Source organism: Vidua chalybeata, chromosome 25 (assembly GCF_026979565.1).
Source record: "Vidua chalybeata isolate OUT-0048 chromosome 25, bVidCha1 merged haplotype, whole genome shotgun sequence".
Lineage (NCBI taxonomy): Eukaryota > Metazoa > Chordata > Aves > Passeriformes > Viduidae > Vidua > Vidua chalybeata.
In genome coordinates, this window is record NC_071554.1 from 4297067 (window position 1) to 4318598 (window position 21532).

A 21532-nucleotide genomic window follows, 5' to 3' on the forward strand; every position below is an offset into this window, starting at 1 on the left:
AAGATTCATGTGGAAGGGCAGTGTGGAGTGTTATTAACTCTAGGTTGGGAGGTGCTTTGTGTTTAGACTATGGAAATAAGATCTTGATTCAGAAACTGCTGAGAGGTGAGGAACAGGAGGTGCTAGTGTCACTTTATGTAATATAGTCTTTCTAATGTCTTCTAGTAAATTCTTTACTCTGAATTTTTTCCCATTAGTGATGCCATTAAGTACTTGCAGGTATTTATCTGTTTCATTAACAGTGCAGTAGACTGCAGTTTACTTCTGGTAGTCTAAAGTTAAAAATAATACAGAAGGGAAGAAGAGTTTAAAATAGTCTTAAAAATTAAGGAGAAAAAAAAAGGTATTTTAAGTTAAGTTTTCTTCCATAGCAGAGTCCTTTCTTCTGGCTTTGGGTAGCCTCTCTTTGAGTTGAAGTCTGTCAGTATTTTTAATAAATAAATAGAAACATGTTACAGTTATTGAGACAATATGTTGTTCCTTGTGCTAAAAAAAGAGCAGCTAAGTTGGACTGCAGTATTCTCTAGCCTTCATGTCAGGTATTAATAGCACGACAGAAACATTTGAACTGTTGTGGTTTAAACTCAGCTGGAAACATTTAGCCCCACTCAGCTGCTTCCTTTTCCCCCACCCCCTCTGGTGAGAGGGAGATAAGGGCTGAGTTGAGATAAGAACAGTTTACTTGTAAACAGCAATGAGATAAAATGAACAGTGACAGCAACAATACCAGTAACAACAGTTTATAAAAGAAGGTGATTACATTCAAAAACACTCTCTGAGGAATTCCTACACTTTGGCCACAACAATCCCCTGCAGCACTACAGTGGCTGGATGAGGCCAGGCAGAAAGGGACCTGGGGGTGCTGCTGGATAGCAGCTGGACATGAGCCAGCAGCAGGTCCATGTGGTCAAGAAGGCCACTGGCACCTGGCCTGGATCAGGAGTGCTGTGGCCAGCAGGAGCAGGGAAGTGCTTCTGCTCCTGTACAGTGGCTGGGCTGCACCTTGAGTGCTGTGTCCAGTTCTGGGCCCTCAGTTCAGGAGGGACATTGTGATCTTCAAACCTGTCTAGAGACGGGCAATAAGGCTGGTAAAGGAGGAGTGTCTGATGGAGCTGGGGTTGTTTAACCTGGAGAAAAAGAGGCTATGGGGGGACCTTTTCACTCTCCACAGCTACCTGCAGGGTCTAGTCAGGTGGTAGTCAGCCTCTTCTCCCAGGCAAGCAGTGACAGGCCAAGAGCTCACAGTCTTAAGCTGCATCAGGGGAAGTGTAGGCTGGACATTGGGAAAAAATTCTTCACTGAAAGAGTGATTGTGCACTGGGATGGTCTGCCCAGGGAGGTGGTGGAGTCACGGTCCTGGAGGTGTTTAAAAACAGATTGGATGTGGCACTCAGTGCCGTGCTTTAGTTGATGAGATGGTGTTAGGTCATAGGTTGGACTTGATGATCTCAAGGGTCTTTTCCAATATAGTTAATTCTGTGGTTCTGTGACATTCATTGGAGATCTACTGCACAGGTTCATTTTTAGGTAGTCTGGAATACTCCACAGGCACATCTAAACAGTCTGAATGTGAGTCAGGAATCCTATATTAGACAAATCTGGCAAAAGCACATTTCTCAAGTAAAGTGTTAGACATTTAAAGTAAAGAGTACTTCTGAGAAGTTGAATATATGCCTAAAATGTTGCTTCTATCATGTGTCTTGCATTTGTGGCAATCTTGGAAACCTTGGTTTGTTTTTCTTCTTGCTCTATCTGAGCAGCTGGAATTAGTCTCTTGACCTTGTGTAGGATATGGTTGGAGTTGGTATTAAGTAACTATCTGTAGATGTCTACTAAACTCACTTAATTGTTTGTTACCTTCAGAATCATACCAAGTAAATACTGATTTCTGTAATAGATTGTAAGTCACTGATGAGTTACAAGGTTTGGCTTTCTTTCGCTTGTGTCACTTCTTTGATCTTTATGATGTTCTGTGCTAGCAGGCTCCATTTGATAGAAATAGGAGGAATCAAAGTGTAATTCCTGCAAGACCCGGAAAGGGATGGCAGTTCTGCTTTTAGACCTGGGAGTTGGGGCTGCAGAAGGGGCTCCAGTGCAACGGATTTTCAGTTGCCTTAGTCAAACTGCCATTTTATCATTCAGTACAACAGCAGCTTCACAAAGTGTCCCTTTCAGTCATCTAAAGCTTAGTTTGTTTGAATAGTTTATATTTCATGTTTTTGGGGTTTTTGTGATGAGTACCTGAAAAGCATTCCTAGTTTTTGCTGCTGTGAGCCAAATGTGAGAGTAGCTTAGTGTGCCTAGCTGAAGCTGTGTTTTGTGAACTGGTAGTTCACAGTAATGATCATCAGATGCTTACTTGAGTAAACAGTCCTGAAGGTGTGTCAGGTTCCTGTCTTTCTTGTTTAGAGTTCTTCATTTTAATTCTGTTTTTAAATGCACTAGCCTAGAAGAGGAACTGACATGAAATATAAATATGGTTTGCCAAATTTGTTCCAGCAAAAGTTTCATAGCAGCATTGCATTGGGTTCTGTCTGCTGCTTCTGTGGCTGTTAATAAATTGCACTGCCATGTGCTGGGCTGGTGGTTCGTAATTTTTACTGTCAGCTGGCTGAGGATGGTTGGTTGGGGCATTAGTATTTGCTTGAGGAAAGGGCTTTAAAAAAATAATTTTAACTTGGGCCTTTTAGGTGACTAAACAATACCAGCATCCTGGTGGGACCATAGTTCATGCTGTTCAACAGTTGTGACATCCCATGTAGTTCTGTGCCTCAGACAGTTAGCTTTAATAGACTTCCTCCTCACTTTTGTCTTAACAAACCCTGAATCAAGGAGGTTGGGGTAAGCTTGTTGCTGAGTGCAGCAGATGAATGCCAACAACTTGGTGTGTCTGTCTTGATGAGAGTTGGTTTGTAGGACAGCTGGGATAATTCTACAGCACACTGCTGCTGTAGAATACACAGACCTCAGTGCCAGTTGTGCATGCTTAACATATCTTACTGCACATCAGCACCTCTCCTGTTTTCCTGTTCCACAGGGACTTTCAGCAGAAATGCTCATCCAAGATGCTGTTTCTCTGGAATGTTCATCCTAGTGACCACAGAGTCTTTTCATGCTCTATAAAGCCATCCATGCTTTATAAAGGTTGTATTCATAATATTGTGGTGTAACTTAAATTATCTTTCACTGCAAGGGTTTTGGGTGAGAGAGGAATCTCTTATTGTTACTTTTTTGGTCCTGGCTTACAAGAGCTCTTAAGATACATGTAGAGTTGGAAACTGCGCTGCCCTCTTGGCTAAAGGAAGAGGGAAGGGTTGCTGAAGGTGTCTGCTGATTTTTATAGCAAGCTGTTTTAGTCTTGAGAAGTTTGATAGAACACTGTGACAGAACACATAACAGCAGGAGATCTAGGAAGAGAAGGAACAAGAAAGCCTGTTCATGGACATGTATGGAAATGTAACAGATTTAGGACTGAGTACAAAATTAGGTTTTCTGAGGGAAAACAACTCTTCTCATTTTGCCATCTATTCCTCAGTTTTTGTTCCTTTTCCAGGAAAAGAGGAAACTTTCCACTTTAGAGTAAAGCTAAGTGCTTAAGATGTCTGACTAGTGACTCATTTCTGAATTTTGCTCCTACCATCATCACTTACATCTGCATGACAGAGGAGCTCAGTTTGTCATTTGCCTCCTTTTCAAAGTTCCCTTGTGGGGACAGCATGTTCTTACCGGCTACTCTCAAAGACTGCAGCAAGTTGAGAGCCTCTTGTGCATACTGGCAGAGCATCCGCCTCCATCAAAGTTTCTCTCATTTGTGCTGGAAGATAAAAAGTGTAACTGTTAAACTGAAAGTGTTTAATTTGGCTGACTGCAGGTAGTCTTAAAATAATTCCCATGTCTTGACTAGCTGGCTCTGACACTTCAGTAAAATTTGATTTAAGCAATTGCCTAGTGCATGTCTAGCTGAGTAAACAAGAGGAATCTAAAGAATTCTTAGAGGAGGTAAAAAGAGTATTTTTTCCTAGCATGTCCTTTATTCCTCTTATGGACCTGAAAAAAAAGTATTCTTTGAGCCAAGAGGTGTAGAAATAGGGACTTAGAGAATTGCTTTGAATTGCTTGTGGCATTCAAATCATTCCTGCTAGGCCCATGAATAGCAGTTCCACTTGAAGAGGTGGCTGATCTGATAGTGGGTAAACCAGCTTTGTGGGAGTTTTCCCTCAACAGTGATCTCCTGGCCATCTGTTGTGGTAGTGTTAGCGTTCAGGAACACCCGTAATCATGGAATATGATTATATGCAGGTGCTTTATTGAAGAGCTCTGGGAATCAGGGGTACAGACCCAAATCTGACTCCAACATGGCTTTTGAGCTGAACGTATTTTATATTCTATCCTTATATAACTTACATATTAATTATTAAATTTATATTGTTCTATTGTATACATTGATCGTATTCAAGCATGAATTTCTCGTGATTTCTCTCAAGCCCCTGACCACAGTTTCTCATGATTATTCTTACGATTAATCAGTAATTATATTTAATTACTAAACAATCATCACATCTAACAATTATATCATTTATCATATCCTGGTTACACAGGTGCAGGTACAAGGCCTATACTTTCCCAGGGTATTTTCCCAGGGCCAACTAAGCCTAACTTTCCTTCTGACTCCCCAAATCCCCATGATTTAAAAACCCTTTTACTATCAGTAGCAGTCTCTTATATAAAATATCCATATTGAAGCACTGTTAGCTTTCTTCGATGAGTATTCAAGCACAGTGTCATACAGATGCAATTTTTAAGGAAGAGAGGAGGCTTGTCTCCTAGCAACTGGAGATCTTACTGCAGGCTGCCTCTTGGTCAGGCAGTTCTTTTTGCTTTATCCATTGAAGTTCCTTTAATGTGAATTGTCAGCTGGCTCAAGAGTTTAATGCTCAGAGGTTTTACCTGTGAAAAACAGAAACCATTACCATAGATTTAAATCTTAAAATTATTCTCTAATGGACCACTAAGCTGACTCTTGCAGAATACAAGTAAGTTTCACTACAGGTATGTGGTGTGTACCTGGCACCTGAAATGATTTTTCTGTTCAGGTGCACATTGTGAGTTTTCTGCCAATTAGTGTAGTGTCTGTTAGAACACACTGTTGCTTGTTTGGGCAATATTTAAAGTGCAGAAAGCATGAAAACTTTCTTGTTATGTGCACTCCTCTCTTTTAGAAATACCATACATACCATTGGTGTCTTAACTACCCATCTTGCATAGTAATAAGATGCTAAGTAGTGGAAGAGCCATTGAATAGAAATATTTTCTTAAGTTGTTAGTCTAAAGCAAGCATTCTTTTTTGACTAATCCAGAGTCTCTTGTAGGCAGCAGAGGTAACTGGTTAACTACAGTTGCTGCAGAACACCATTCTAGTATGAGTTTTATCAGAATGTCTCATGCATTTCCATGATTTCTTGTACAGTTCATCAGCCAGTTTGTTCTTTGGTTCATATGCATTACTGCATGCTCTGTAAGCATGTGTTGAACTATCTTTCTTAATTCACAAGATTCTTTTGAATGATGTACAGATCTGGAGACTTGTATCAAGGCTTTGTGAAGATATTTATGTTAAGCTGGAAATAGCACCACAGATATTTTGAACCATATGATTTCATCATGTTGGTTTTGCACAGCCTGATTTTTCATAGCAGGGGGGCCATGGAGGTGGCTTCTGTGAGAAGCTCCTGGAAGCTTCCACCATGTCCAGCAGAGCCAGTCCCTGATGGCTCTGAAGGTGGACATGCTCCTGGCCAAGGCTGGGCCAATTAGAAATGATGGTAATGCCTTTGTGATAACAGATTTAAGAAGAAAATCAAAACAAAGGGAGGGCAATTTGAATTTCAGCTAGAGAAGAGGAGGAGGTGAGAACATGTAAGGCAAACAACATGGAAACACCAAGGTCAGTGGAGAAGGAGAGGGAGGAGGTGCTCCAGGTGCCAGAGCTGAGATTCCTCTGCAGGCTGTGGTAAGACCATGGTAAAACAGATGTGCCCCTTCAGCCCATGGAGATCCACAGAGGATGCAGAGATCCACCCAAAGCCTCAGGGGGCAGTGCCCGGGTGGATGCCTGGAGGAGGCTGTGATCCAGTGGGAGATGCAGTGGAGAGAGGGGGTCCCTGCTTCCAGGCTGGAGCAGCCTGTCCTTGCAGGACTGCAGCCCGTGGAAGAGTGACCCACACTGCAGCAGTTTTGGCAGGACTGTCTGCCCGTGGGAGGGATTCAGGTTGCAGCAGTTTTAGCAGGACTGCTGTTCATGAGATTGGACCCACGCTGGAGAAGTTAATGGAGAACTGTCTCCTGTGGGAGGGACCCCACAGCCTCACAGGGGAAGGACTCTTCTCCCTGAGCAGCAGAAGAAAAACCTTGGCTGATGAACTGACCAAAACCCCCATACCCTGTCTCCCTGCACTGTCAGTGGGAAGGAGGTAGGGGTTGGGGGAAGAAAAGGTGATTTTTAAGGGCTTATTTTACTTCTCATTATCCTCCTCTGATTTTATTTGTAATTAAACTCATTTTTACCTCTACGTTGAGCTTGTTTTGCCCATAGAGTGTTTTCTTATCTTTCTGGTTCTTATCTCAAGTCACGAAGCCTTCATTAAATTTTTCTCTCCTCTGCCCAGCAGTAGCAGGGGAGTGAGAGTGAGTGACTTTTGTGGGTGCCTGGCGTTTGGCCAGTGTCAAACCAAGCCAAGTACATGTACTTTATCAAAGCTTTTGATGCTGGCTCTCACAGCATCCCTGGATTAAATGTCCAGGATACAGCTTGATAAATCCATAGTAGGTTGGGTGAGGAGTGAGCTGATAGGTCAGGTGCAAAGAGTTACAGTAAATGAGATTGTCAGGCTGGTGAGCAGTCAGTGGTGGGGTTTCTTTAATGTCTTCATAAATCATATTGGTGTGGAAGTTGAATGTACATGAAATAAATTTGCTGATGATACTATGTTAGGACCTGTGATCTCCTTTGAGAGCAGAGCCCTTATAGAGAGATCAAAATAGACCAGAAAGCTGGGCAGTCACTAGCCATATGAATTTTAACAAGAGTAAGTAATGAATTCTCCGCCTGGGACACGGCAATCTTGGTTACATAGACAAACTAGGAGATGGAGAACAGCCCTGTGGAAAGAGGTCTGGAGGATTTGGGTTGATGGCAACTTGAATGTGAGTAAGCACTGTGCCCTGGCAGCCAGAGAGGCCAACTGTGTCCTGGGGTGTATCAGGCACAGCATTGCCAGCCAGTCGAGGGGGAGGTGACTGTCCAACTCTTTTCTGTGCTGAGGTGGCTTCACCTTGGGTCCTGCTTTGGGTTGAGCAGTTCTGGGTACTTCAGTGCAGGAAGGACATCAGGCTACTGGATTGTGACCAAGGTGGGGGGAGGCCTCGAGGCTCCTCCTTATGAGGAGCAGCTGAGGTCTCTTGGCTTGTTGAGCCTGGAGAAGAGAATGCCCAAGGGTGACCCCATCAGAGTCTGTATCTTCCTCAAGAAGGCCATGATGGGGAGGTGCTGGTCTCCTGTCTCTGGTGACCAGCAGCAGGACAGGAGGACGTGGAATGAAGCTGTGTCAGGGTAAGCACAGGTTAGACATGAGGAAAATGTTCTTTACCCTAAGGGTGGTTGGATACTGGAACAAGCTCCCCAGAAAAGTGGTCACAGCACCAAACCTGCCAGAGTTCAGGGAGCATTTGGCCAATGCTCTTAGTCATACAGTTTAATTTGAAGTATTCCGTTGAGGAGCAGGACTTGTGGGTCCCTTCCAACTGAATTCTGTTTCTATGATAAACCCCTGGGAAGAGAACAAAACTAAATCTGTGAGGTATTTAATCCAAATAAGTAAATTTTGCTTGCTATTCACAAAAATAATCTGAAGTGGCATTTTTACTATTGAATTAGTTCATTAAATCTCATAATGATTAGTAGTATCTGCTTGTTTAAGAGCCTAAGCCTAGAATGTCTTAAACACAATTCTTCAAAAGTCCCACAAAGATAATATTTTCACCCTCAACTTCATTTTACATTTTTGGCATTACATGGGGTTTTAACAGCTTGGGTGGAAAACTTTCCAGTTGAAAAGCATGTAATGAATGCCTTGAAATGGTTTTTTGATTTTTGGAATATAAAACCACAGTTGAAAGATGATGATTCTGAACCTCAGTTAAACTGCTGGTATCTGTCTGGTGTGGTCAGTGTCCTTTAGCCATTGCTAAAGTACATACATCTTAATGGTGCTGTTTTTTGGGGGGCATGGCAGGGGGTGGCTGTGTGTGGGGGTCTGTTTTCTGTGGCTCAGCATTCTCTTCCTGAGATAAACTTCCCAGAGTTTGGGAGAAGAGAGTTCATTGCTGTCACTTGTCACCATGCCTAGAGTTTCCTAGAAACACAGTTCCTACACAAATTTGCAAAGAAGTGTGAATGCAGTGAGACAATTTCATTTAAGTGTCATCTGTAAACTGGTCTGTTCTCAAAGGATTTTTTCTTTTCCTAGCTAATAAATTGATTACACGAGAAGGGCCTTCCTTTCTGCAGATGCGAATAAAACATTTGATGAAGTCAAACTGCATCCCTCAAGCCACTTTCCTGTCAAAATTGTGTGCAGATTCTCCAGAAATTGCAAATGTTTCATCTTTTCGCCAAGCCTACATCACATGTGTGTGTTCAATGCTGCCTAATGAAGACTCCATTAAGGAGGTTAGTAACCTATAGTCCGTTTTTAATATATATTTATGAAGCTTTTTAGAATTTATTTATGTAGCAGTAAGAGTTGAAGCTGAAGAGTGAAACTGTTGCAGCAGAGTTCCATAAGAGGAATTTTGAAAGATTATTTTGAAAGATTAGACAATGTGTGGTCATCCTTTTCCAGGAACTGGATGTGATTGGTCTGGCTAAGTCAGGTGTGGAAGTTAAATTGCTGAGCTCCTACAAAATAAACTACTTCTGTCTATATCTATAAGTAATAGTATATATACACACACACAAGTGTATATATGCATCTGTATGTGCATACTTCTCTAGAGGTATGTAAATACATGTGTATTATGTGAATGTCTAACTCTGTGTGTGTGCATACACACTGTGTATAAAGTTGTCCCTTGCACTTCTGGTACCTCCTGGTACCTTGAATTGATTCCGAGGCACGCATGTAACAAGAAATACAGCTCTAGAGTTGTTTGTTCACTGCTGCTCTGTGTGAATGTAGAAAGTAGAATTAAGGATCACTGACAGGCTTCCAATGTTTGGCTTGATTTTGCCAATTTATTGAACCAATTAAAATGTTAATTAAAGCAGTTGTCCTACACAGTAATTAACTATTGCAAGAGCATGAAGCCCAAATGTTCTGTGATGTAAGATGGTTTTCTCTGCAAGACATTAGTGCCAGCCACATGTAACAATTAAAAAGGATTTTGAAATGCAACAACCAGATAAATTAAAGCCATATTGAGTGTTTTAATGTTAACTGTCTCTGTCAAATGTCAGTGTGAGTGTTTGCTGGGACACATAGGAGCTTCATATAGCCATCTCATTATCAAAGTAGGTTTTGTTTAATTTGGAATTCCTTTGGGAAAGACTGATCCAAAGGTGATGAGTAAAGCTCTTCAGGGAGTCAATTTAAGCAAATGCCCCTTATCCCATTCATAAAAAAAAAACTCAGTTGTGAAACAAGAAGTCATCTTTTGGAGGTCTTCTTCAAATAAAGAGTATCAACATGGTGTCCTACTGAAAATTGGTAGAGGGCTAGGTTAGTGGTAGGACATTTTTATGATGACATAAAAAATAAAGTATCACTGTAATGTTACAACTTTTCCTTCAAACTAAAGTAACATGGAAAACAAAGACAAGTTAAATGTTACATGGTTGTATGTTCTTTGGAATAACTTTGAGGAGTAAACTGTGTTAATAGAACATGGGGAGGAGGGCATCATTTTTTAACAATTCTAATTTCAAGTATCTTAGCAGTGTTTGTTCTATAGTCTCCTAACTTTCAGTGAGTTGTTGTTCTAGTTGGGTTTATAACCAAGTAATAGTGGTCAACATTTCAGGTTTAGTAAAGACAGCTCAGTACGTATCTGGTTTGTCACTTAAGTGACTGGCTGGATATTGTTGGATGATTTCAAGATGTGCATTTTGACTTAATCTTGAATATTTAAAAAAAAGATCTTACAAACAATCTCACAGCAAAAAAGATCTCACAAACAAAAAGCAAAAACCACAAGATCTGAAATGAGATTAATTATCATTGACCAAGTTTGAGATAAACAGGACTTGAAACCAATTTTCTTGTTGCTTACTCAGTAGTTAATGCCCTGAATGCAAATGAGTTTGTCCAAAAAGAATCAAATTTCTATGGGAGGAGAAGAGCTCTGATGTAGCTGGAGGTCACACTGAGTGCCAGGCCATGCTTGTGCTGGAGCTGGTGTTGCTCCTGCTGGTCCAGCACACAACAGAAGTTTTGGGTCTGGTTGAGGAATAACTGATAGCTATTAAAAATGTGGGATTTATAATTCTGTAGCCTCAGAAACCCTAGTAAGTAGATTTTAATGTTGTGGTTTTTAAAACAGTGGTGGTGGTATTCAGTGATTGTTGTTTTAAAGGAACTGGTGATGAGCGTGCTCTCTGTCAGTAATGTCTGGCTGAGTAGCTCACAGGTAGCCTGCCACGTTGTCTTCAGATCTGTGGAGGAAACATGTCCCATACTTACATGAACTGACAATAGTTGTGTCTCCGAAACCCAAAACTTGGAAGATCAGACTTCTATCAAACTGCTGCAGGCAGCCTCTGCATTATTTAAGAATATTTGCTGTAGTATTGAGGAAATGACAGTGTATAATTGTAGAAATTATTAAAGACAAAAGTTTGTGTCACTTAGCTTTAAATTTAAATTTTAGCTTTTTAAATCTACCTTATATACTGATTGAAATTGTTACCTATAAAGAAGAGGAATAGTCGAGTGGAGAGAGACAGTAGAATACTGTGAGAAGGCTGGAGTTGCCCAGCTGTCAGACTTAGTCTTCTCACCCAAGCTGCAGCACCTGTGTAGCTGTAGGTACTGGAGGTCGATGACAACATAAGAAAGGTGCTGCTGGCAAGGAATGTTGGGGGGAGATGGCATGCAGCAGTGTCCTGTTACCTACAGGAGCCCCTTTCTCTCCTGGGCAGTGATCGACATCGTCACAATCCTGTCATGAGGCCATCGGTCACTTCTCAGCCCTCCCCAGCCTGCTGGAGGTGGCATTTGATTTACAGATACTGTATGGGTTTATTGTCTTTGGCATGCAGGGAGCAATGATGTCTGTTCCCTTAGACAGCAAAGCACTGTCACCTAAATCATTTTCTGAGGTTTCTCTTGTGCCAGGGGTGAATCAGTGACAACTCCCTCCCTCCTTCCCCCCCCAAATCTGTTGTATTTTACTTAATCAAATGCAAAACTGACACATCTGCAAGGCCTTTCAGCTTGTGAATTGCTCTGGAAATGTCTGCTGCAAGAGGTCAGTTCTGGGTCTCAAGTTGAACACCACAAGTCAGTGGACCCTAGCAAATGCTGGCAGTGCTCAATGAACTCCAGTGTCAAGCCTGAATGGGAAACTGGGTTAATATCCCTGCTTCTGTTCTTCCTGCTGAATGAGATGTTTGCAAAAATTAGTTTAACTTCCTGTTGTTTGTTCTCTGTCATTGTTATTCATGAGGAACAAGAAGTTTGAGATGTTTATAATGTGAACAGCTGTTTAAAGTACATATTGCTAGAGCACAGTCTGTTCTGTGAAGCAGAATAGATCCACTGGAAAAATGTATTAAAACCTAATGTTGTCTTAGTAGTAAATGGTCTTCATAATTACTGTTTGTGGCTTATATCCAAGCTGACACCCTGGTTTGATACACAGATATGTTCTACCTTAAGCAGACATTCCAGAAGTTCCTTGGGATTTGTCTCCTTGTTGTGGTTTAACCCTAACTAGACCCAGGCCCCTCATAGCTGCTTGCTCAACTCCCCTACCAGCAGTACCAGGGACAGAAGTGGAAGGGTATAAGTCAGAAAACTTGTAGGTAGAGGTAAAGATAATATAAAACGTGAAGCAAAAACCGTGCATACAAGCAAAGCAAAACCAGGAATTAATTCAGTTCTACCCATGAGCCTGCACCTCCAGGAGAGCAAGGCACAGTCATGCATAACAGAGACTTGAGAAGACAAATGTCATTTCTCAACACACTCCCCTTCCTCCTTCTTCCCCTCACTGTATGTAATGAGCATGATGTCATGGTCTGGAATATCCCTTTGGTCAGCTGGGGTCACATGTCCTGGCTGTGTCTCCTTCCAGCCTCCTGTGCTCTCCCAGCTTCCTTTGCTCTGTGAGTGCTGCTCAGCAATAAGAAAAACATCTCTTTGTTATCAGAAATCCCAAACACAGCCCCATACCAGCCCCGAGGAAGAGAAGTAACTCTACCCCAGCCAAAATCAGCACACTACTCTAAACACTTCTGTTTCTATCATCATGCTTTGAAATGTGGTTGTTCAGAATCAGCACCTAGGGGTGAAGAGAACAAGAGACAAGCTTTTTCACAGCTCTTGATCTTTACGGACCTGGGTTCTAATTTTCAAAAGTAACACAAGAATCCCTGTAAGTGCAGAGAGACAGAATGGGAAGTTTTAGGTAGATGGTTGCCCTGCATGCAAGTATTTAGCTAAGCTGCCCAAAGTGGAAGGTTGTCCCAAATAAAGCTAATGTCAAGAAGGGATCAAGAACTAACAGGTGAACTTCTCATAACATTTCGTAGCTGAAAGGTGTGGCATGATCTCTGGGTATGGGAGATGTAATGTTTTGTTTGTGAGACTTTGATATAGTAAATGTGCATTTCTTTTGTAAACATACTGAGAATAAAGTGCCTTTTCTTTTTCATTTTCTTTAAGATTGCAAAGGTGGATTGCAAAGAGGTACTAGACATCATATGTAATCTGGAATCTGAGGGACAAGAAAACACTGCATTTATTCTTTGTACAACATATCTTACCCATCAGCTTCAAACAGCAAATGTGTATTGCTCTTGGTACGTATAAGCTGTTTCTGCTAACTGTTCCTCACTGGCTAGAATTGAGTGAATACAGTACAAAAATATGTAGAGAAGGTGGATTTATCCTTTATTTGAGAAGTGCATCAGACTGAAGCACTTCCTAGATAATTACTTCTTTTGTCACAAGTTGCTATGCTAATAGAGCAGTTAGACAAAAGTAATGTTTAAACAATTTAGAACTGAAACAGCACTCATATTATTGGCATGAACACTAATAATGGGGTAGTAGATCTGTCAGTGGTGGTGGGTCAGTGCTCTCAGGGTTGGTATTAAACCCCTAGCTTTGTGGTTCCACAAAGTATGTTGTCAGTCTGTTCTTCCCTTGGGAATACTTGGCCCCATGAAAGTCTGGTGCATTTTTTGACCTTTTTTGACAGAGATGTCAGTATTAGGAATGAGCAGAAATAACACCCTGTAAAAACTTCTTTCCACTTCCCCTCCAAGAGCCTTTTTATGTTTTTATAATTTCTGTAACTCCAAGAATTGTAGTACTAGATTTTGACCTGATTGTGACTGTGAAACTCTGCCCTCTTAACTGTCTGGAGATGCAGAACCTTCTGCACCTCTGTTTCAGCAGTGGTAAACTTGTAGAGCCAAAGCAGAGGGGCTGGTTTCTGCCTTCCAGAAAATGGGTTTGTAGTTTTGACTTTCAAAGCATGGCTAAATATGTGGTTTTCTTCCATTTAGATCCCCACCTGGATAAAGCTTTACATGGCCAGACATATCAAGAATACGTTGGGAATTTGGTTTTGGTTAGCTGTGGTATTAGTTATTTACTCCATGTTTTAAAGCCATTTAAAAAAGTTTTTACAGTACTTCAGTGTCTGCAGGATGATTGACAGTTCAGCCTAGTCTAGTCATGTGTACAAATAGGCCAGAAAGGTCTTGTTGAGCAAAGAATACCTTGTAGAAAGAAATTAACTTTTTGGAAAACTCAGAAGGGGAGAGTTCACCACACTTGAAGTTTTAGAGGAAGTTTTTTACTATAGAATTTTTAAATTAGGGATTAGAGTAGAATTATATCTAAAGAGGTACAAGGCTAGAGTACAAGAAGTACAAGGTGCCATAGAGGTACAAGGCTATAACATTATTCTAGGGTAAGTTACATTGCTTGCTTTTGTCCAAGAAGACATGATTTGTTCCAATAGCTGTATCCCTAGGGTGCAAATGAAGAGGGTCGGACTGTTGGGAAACAAATGTGGGTAGATTTTTTTGCTTGCAGTATGAAGTCTGAACTGAAACTCTTTAGCATTGGAATGCAATTTTCAGGTCCTGTAGGTCTAACTCAGACCTGTAGATTTCTCATCTCCATGTCAGTCTGACTCCCAGGTCAGGCCTACCTGAGGCTAATGCTACACAAAATGTCGTGCAGCTGTAACATGCCACTTGCACATCAGCTTTAAACTTGGCTAGCATAGGTGACAGGCAGTGATGGCTTGAAGTTCCAAATGCTAGCACAGTCCAGCAGCATAAATATGTCCCTGCTTACAGAAGGTTAACAGGTTTGTGTCATATCATTATGTCTACACTGTTTTTAGTCATTCTTAGGAAAGATGCTGGGTCAAACTGTGTTGCCCTGTCCATGGATAGCACAGTTCCCCCTCCACTGCTGTCCTGACAGACTTACCAAATTCTAGCTACCTTCCTTGGGGATGAGATGGGAGAATTAAGTCTTCTGTCTAATGGCAATGCTGACATTGTAGAGATGTATAAATTGAAGTTCTAGTAGTGTACCTAGCAGTCCTTGTACAGCTGCTTGCTTATTGGAAGAGAAGTGGCAACTTTCCGTTACGATTCATCTTACCCATTTTAAATTTCTGTGTGAGAGGTAAAGACTCTGGAAGTGTGGGACTGTTTTTTTTTTTTTTTTGTCTAGAAAGGAAGTCTGCAGCTATAGATGTGTACATTAAGTGAGATGAATCCCAGTGCCAGTGTCTTTCCCCTGTAAGAATCAGGAGATACACTGGAGTTTGATCAGATGCTGGAGTGGGACACAGGAACAGTTCTCTTCAGTGTCACTTGGAGATCAGGACCTAATTGAAGTGTATGCTGTCCTTGAATAACACTTAAATTTTTCTTGGCATCAGCTCTGAACTGACACACTGTGACTGCACAGATTGTCTGTATCTGCAATGTTCTTACATTCTGCTTTCAACTCATTGCAGGGAACTGACACTTTTCTGGAGCAAACTGCAGAGAAGAATAGATCCTTCTTTAGATTCGTTTTTGGAGAGATGTCGTCAGTTTGGCATCATTGCCAAGACACTACAGCATCTATTTTTCTTGATAAGAGTCATACAATCTGAAGTAAGTAACAGTCCTGAGTCTTTGGACACAGCTAGAGCTGATTATGTGAATTTATTGTTTTATTACTAATTCTATTGAACTGAAAAAAATATAACTTATTTCATTATTCATACGTTCTGATTATGCCTAAAAACATACTAATAAAAATCTTCTGTTTCCTTTAAACAGGCAGAGGAAGCAGGACTTGCTGTGTCTGTGTTGTTGTGTGTGAGGGCCCTTCAGATCAGGTCCAACGGAAGCGATGAAATGAAGACATCAGTGTGTAAAACAATTGCTTGCCTTTTACCAGAAGACCTTGAAGTTAGAAGAGCCTGTCAACTCACAGAATTCTTACTTGAGCCAACTTTGAGTGGATTTAATGCATTGGAAGAGCTCTATATGCAGCCAGACCAAAAATTTGATGAAGAAAATGCACTGGTTCCAAATTCACTCCGCTGTGAACTGCTGTTAGCTTTGAAAGCATATTGGCCATTTGATCCTGAATTTTGGGACTGGAAGACTTTGAAGCGGCATTGTCTTAAACTATTAGGGAAGGTAGCTTCTGATTCCGAGGATGATGCAGGTTGTCATATGTCACTCAATGAAACCGACATGTTAGAAACTTTCTTTAGTGACTATGATGAGACAAAAGAACACAAATATTATGATGGGAAAGACACAATGAACCACCCTAAGGAGAAAGCAAGAGTAAAAAAACCAATTGGTTCTTCAGAAAGATACCAGAGATGGCTTCAATACAAGTTTTTTTGTGTGCTCTGCAAAAGGGAGTGTATAGAGGCCAGAATACTGCATCATTCTAAGATGCACATGGAAGATGGTATTTATACATGTCCTGTTTGCACAAAAAAGTTCAAGAGAAAGGAATTTTTTGTACCACACGTAATGGAACATGTTAAAATGCCACCTAGTAGAACACATAGACCTAAAAAGAAAATAATTCTGAAAAAAGAGAGATCACCGCAAAAGGCAACAGCTTCCAGCAGCCCACCCCCAGTGTTTCCAGAAAGGTCACACCAGGCACAGCTCCCCGAAAGCTTTGACGATGACACAGAGGAATATGTCACATTCAGCCAACTGGAAAATTGCCAGCTGCAAGACAGAGACATCTACCCCTGTCCTGGGACAGATTGTTCTAGAGTATTTAAGCAGTTTAAGTACTTAAGCGTACATCTGAAAGCTGAACATCAAAACAACGATGAGAACGCAAAACACTACTTGGATATGAAGAACAGGAGGGAGAAGTGCGCGTTCTGCCGCCGGCACTTCATGACGTCCTTCCACCTGCGGGAGCACGAGCGCGTGCACTGCGGGCCTCAGCCCTACATGTGTGTGTCCATGGACTGCTACGCCAGGTTTGGGTCGGTCAACGAGCTGCTCAACCACAAACAAACACACGATGATCTTCGCTATAAATGTGAACTGAATGGCTGTAACATTGTTTTCAGTGACTTAGGGCAGCTTTACCATCACGAGGCGCAGCACTTCAGGGATGCGTCGTACACCTGCAACTACTTTGGTTGCAAGAAGTTTTATTATTCAAAAACTGAATTTCAGAATCACCTTGCAGCACATGATATTAAAGTGTCAAATGGGGAGGGGAAGCAAATGCTGAACCTTGAAGGGTTGGTTTCAGAAGAAAAATCCCGTTATCTTCCAGAGTCTCAGCTGCTTGAACAATCTGAAAATTCCAATCTGAACGATAACTTCGATCCCTCAGGCTCTCAGGAAATTCCACAGGTGAAGGAAGAATCTCTCTCTGACAGTGAAGATCTCAACAGTGAAAGTAATTGCAGCCTGCATTGTGGGAAGCACAGGGCAGATGCTGCAGCAAGCCAAGGTCAGACATCTCCACAGCTGCTTGGAACAGTGGCTCATAACCAGTCAGTTCCAGGTTTTGTCATGTCCCAGGAAGGAGTCTTCCATCCAGCAAATATGAAACAGCAGTGTTCCAATGTGGCAGTTTGCTTTGATGAAAAAAGTCTTTCCTGTGGTTTTGAAGGCTGCTGTTCCACCCACAAAAATTCCAGAAGTATGCAAAAACACCTTCGAAGGGCCCATCCATACAACTTTAAAGGTAAAAGAAATATGGAAATGAAAACTAAATACTTTCTCGATCTGTTGAGCGATGCTCAGGACAGTAAATCCCCTACAGATATGAGTCCAGAGTTGGGTCATAATTCTGATACAAATGCTGACTCTCCAGAAAGTGTGTATTGTGCTGTAGATGCTAAAGAAAGCAGTGGCCTGAGGGAAGAAACTTGTCCTTCTTCCCCAGAAACATCTTTTTATGACAGCTCTAAAGAACTAGATATTGAAGATAACATGCTGGAACTAATGTTAGGTTTGAAACATCTAAGCTTAAAAAATGCTAGCATTCAGAATTCTTCAAGACAGAAATCTTTTCTGGGCTATTCATCTAGGGATGCCAAGTGCCCTGAGTCAGTTGATGAAGCTACCTCAAAATTTCACCTTCAAGAGCAAGAAGATAATTTACCCAGTCAGTACCTTACTCAACTGGCAGCTAAACCATTTTTCTGTGAATGTCATGGATGTACATGTGAGTTTGTGACCAGAGAAGCTCTCTTAATGCATTATGTCAAAAAGCATAACTATTCAAAGGAAGTGGTTCTTCAGCTAAATATGTTCCAGCATCGGTATTCACCGTTTAAGTGTCACATTTGCCAAAGATCATTTACAAGAAAAACACATCTTCGAATTCACTATAGAAACAAACATCAAATTGGCTGTCAGATGGTGGCTCACAAGGCGTGTCCTAGTGAAAAATTTGATCATGTAGGTTTATGTACAGAGGACATGCATAAGAATAGCACTGCTCCAGTGCCTGCCTGTGCAAACAGTGTTGGGTTCTCTGGACATTCGGACTCTGAACAGCTGTGTCACCCAAAAAAGGAAGACTGCTCTTCTGAGACTGATTTGGAGTCCAATGAAGAGACAGACAATGATGTAACAAGAAAAACATCTAACGTAACTTCTCTGGACAGTCATAGGGAAGAACTGGAAGCAAGACAGGGAAGAGGGAGCAAAAGAACAGTTGCTAAAGGAAACTTATGTTACATATTGCATAAGTACCACAAACCATTTCATTGTATACATAAAAGCTGCAACTCAGCATTCACAAACCAGAAAGGTTTGATTCGCCATTACAGAACTGTTCACCAGTATAATAAGGAACAGCTCTGCTTAGAAAAAGACAAAGCAAGAACAAAAAGGGAACTTGTCAAATGTAAAAAAATATTTGCATGCAAACACAAAGAGTGTGGTAAGCGTTTTCTGTGTTCTAAAGCTCTTGCTAAACATTGTAGTGACTTCCACAATGAAATCTTAGAGGATCAAAAACTGCTTTCTGAAGCTGAGTCTGCCAGATTTGCTTGTAACCAAGCACACTGCCATGCTGTATTTTATACATTTAATAAGCTTAAACAGCACCTAATAGAAGAACATGCCAATGAAGAAAAATTAAATAAAGATTTTGAAATACATTGTGACCTTAATGGCTGCAATCGAATTTTCACAAATTATAGTAACTATTCTCAACATGTATATTTCAGACACAGTGAATATTATGATAGTCTTTTTGGAAATCAGAAAGAGGAGGAAGATGATGAAGATAAAGATAAAAATGAGCAAAATTGTTTGAAAGACAGCTTTAGCACAAGCAAGCAGAATGGGAAGCAATTAAAAGAAAAAGCAAAAAGAATTAGCAGAAGCAGGGAAAAGCATTTGCTGAATTTCAAAACAAAAGAGGAAGCCCTACAAATGTGCAAAGAGAAGTCTAACCAGACCCAGTACCCCTGCATGGTCCAGGGGTGCCTGTCTGTTGTCAAACTGGAAAGCAGCATAGTGAGGCACTACAAGCGCACACACCAGATGACCAACATGTACATCGAGCAGCGCCTTCAGAAACTCGTTCTTTGTGTTAAATGTGGCATCATGATTGAAAAGCAGTCTTGCTCTGGCACAGCTTCAGACTTGGATAAAAAAGGTGTAGAAATTAATGAGGATAAATCAGCTAATTCTGAGCCTGTGCAGGAAAGTGACAAACCCCTTGTTCCAAGCCCTGCATGTGATCCTCCAGATGTGAGTAATGAAGACCAAAAGCAATGTTCACCGAGTAGTGTGAATTGTGATGCCAGTGCCTGTGTGTATTCAGGCACTTTAAAATATAACCACAGTTCAAAGAACACTTGTTTTGAAGAGCCTAACACCGGGGAGACAACTGTGTGTAAAACTGAAGATCTTTCTGAAAGCAGTGAAAGAGAGAATAGCTCTTCTTTCTCCAGTTTACAATTAGATTTGCCAAGAGAGAAAGACCCAGAGGAATGTCAACATAGTGCGGTTAATCAGAATGCAAAAAGAAATGTACTTTGTGCTGCAAAAGACAAATTTCAAAAGCCTCCTGTGTCCAAACCATTTGATTTAAAGACATATAAACCAATGGGATTCGAGTCTTCATTTTTAAAATTTATTCAGGAAAGTGAGGGAAAAGATGATGATGATGATGATGATTGTGATGAGGTAGTAGAATGGGAGTCTCCTGAGCATTTGCCAGTAGATGAAACATTGCAAAAAGAGGGAGACAGTCAAGGGAATACACCAGTAAACAACTTTGTAAGTGATGAAAATGTAATTATAACCCCAAATAACCCTGGGCAGCTAACAGAGATCCAGCCCTTGCTGTCAGAGTCTTCATCTGCCCCTTCTTTAGAAAATCTGAGGGCAATCTTGGACAAGGCCCTAACGGACTGTGGAGACCTTGCCTTAAAACAGCTGCATTACTTACGACCAGTAGTAGTTCTTGAAAGATCCAAGTTTTCCACACCTCTCATAGATTTATTTCCAACAAAAAAGGCAGATGAGCTGTGTGTAGGAAGTACATAAGTAGCTTTGCTTAGAGCAGATAGCCTCCACTACTGCTGTACGGGGAGAACTTCAAATTAGAACAGTAATTGTTACAGTACACACTTTTTAGGTTAGTTTTGACTGTTTAATTCCATGAATGTATAATATCTGTCAAAAGTAATGGCCAAGTTAATTTAGCTCCCCATTTTTTTCAATGAACAATGCTGATTTTGGTGCTATTTAACACATCAGAATACTGGGGGCTTCCTCTTCAAGAGTAAATGTGCATGATTGTATATGGAACAAGTACTGGGGTACCAGGGTTTGGGGGGCGATGGAGTTATTACTTGACTTGAATGTGCACCCCAGGGTGCTTTGTGTAACATATTGTACACTACAGCATCTTATATTTTTTGAGTTATGAGTTTCAATAAATTACAGTTTTTCACCCATTTGTTTACTGTACATTAAATCTTTAATGTGCTTTACTTGTAATTGAGTTTGGGACCATTCTGAGTGCATTGGACGGTGTTGCTTAAGTTTTATGCATTTGTAGATAATTTATCAGACTGATAAAATAGATACAGAAAAGTAAAGTATTACATTTTATTTTACAGCATTCTCTGTGCTTTTTTCAGACTTGAAAAAACTATAATTAGTACAAGCTTACTAATTACACTTATGCATGAGAAAGTCTTTGTTCCTTTAAAGGCAGAGGGTGTTTTCTGAGACTGTCTGGCACCACCTGAGTGTGTGATGAGTGTTGCCAGACTTCCAAACAGGTTGTGTCACATGAAAGTACCAGTATACATTTAGGATTCCCCGGTTAGCTGGACAATGAATGAAACCTATCTGGAAGATTTACCAGAAGAGTCAGCTAATATTTTAAGCTCTGTTTCTTGTTCTGTGTCACATTTCTTACCACACATGGCTACGTCACGAGGCCCAGAATCACTGTCCCCTGTATGGCGTATTTCCCCATCTCCGTGGGGATTCTAATGAGCAAGCAGCAATCACTGCTTCTTACTGACTGAGGCTTGGGTGTTGTTGGGGCTTCTGGGGTTTTATACTGTGATCTGAAAAGCAGCAGTGGAAGGGAAATGGAAAAAACTTCAGGAAATGTTTAAAACAGAGCATGAGTTTTGGTTGGGTGCAGGAGTAATGGCAGCTATCAGACTGTCTAGTGAACTGTGGTATGACCAAAGTGAGGCAGAAATGGCATCTTCATACTACGTTTAGGAAAATGAAATTATTTGGGCATCC

The 21532-nt window shown here is 41.0% G+C and overlaps 1 protein-coding gene across 3 annotated transcripts in view; it reads left to right on the forward strand.

Annotated features, from left to right (window-relative positions):
• Nucleotides 1-20721, forward strand: part of RLF (RLF zinc finger) — a 40561-nt gene extending 19840 nt beyond the window's left edge. For 2 of the 3 annotated variants that reach the window (XM_053964352.1, XM_053964353.1), the window contains 4 exons: nt 8526-8728; nt 12942-13078; nt 15268-15409; nt 15578-20721. In XM_053964352.1, the coding sequence (XP_053820327.1) occupies nt 8526-8728; nt 12942-13078; nt 15268-15409; nt 15578-20308 (5213 nt within the window). In that variant the 3' untranslated portion in view covers nt 20309-20721. Of the gene's footprint in view, nt 1-8525; nt 8729-12941; nt 13079-15267; nt 15410-15577 lie in introns of those variants that run through there. The other variant, XM_053964354.1, reaches the window with a different exon arrangement.
• Nucleotides 20722-21532: the final 811 nt, after the last annotated feature.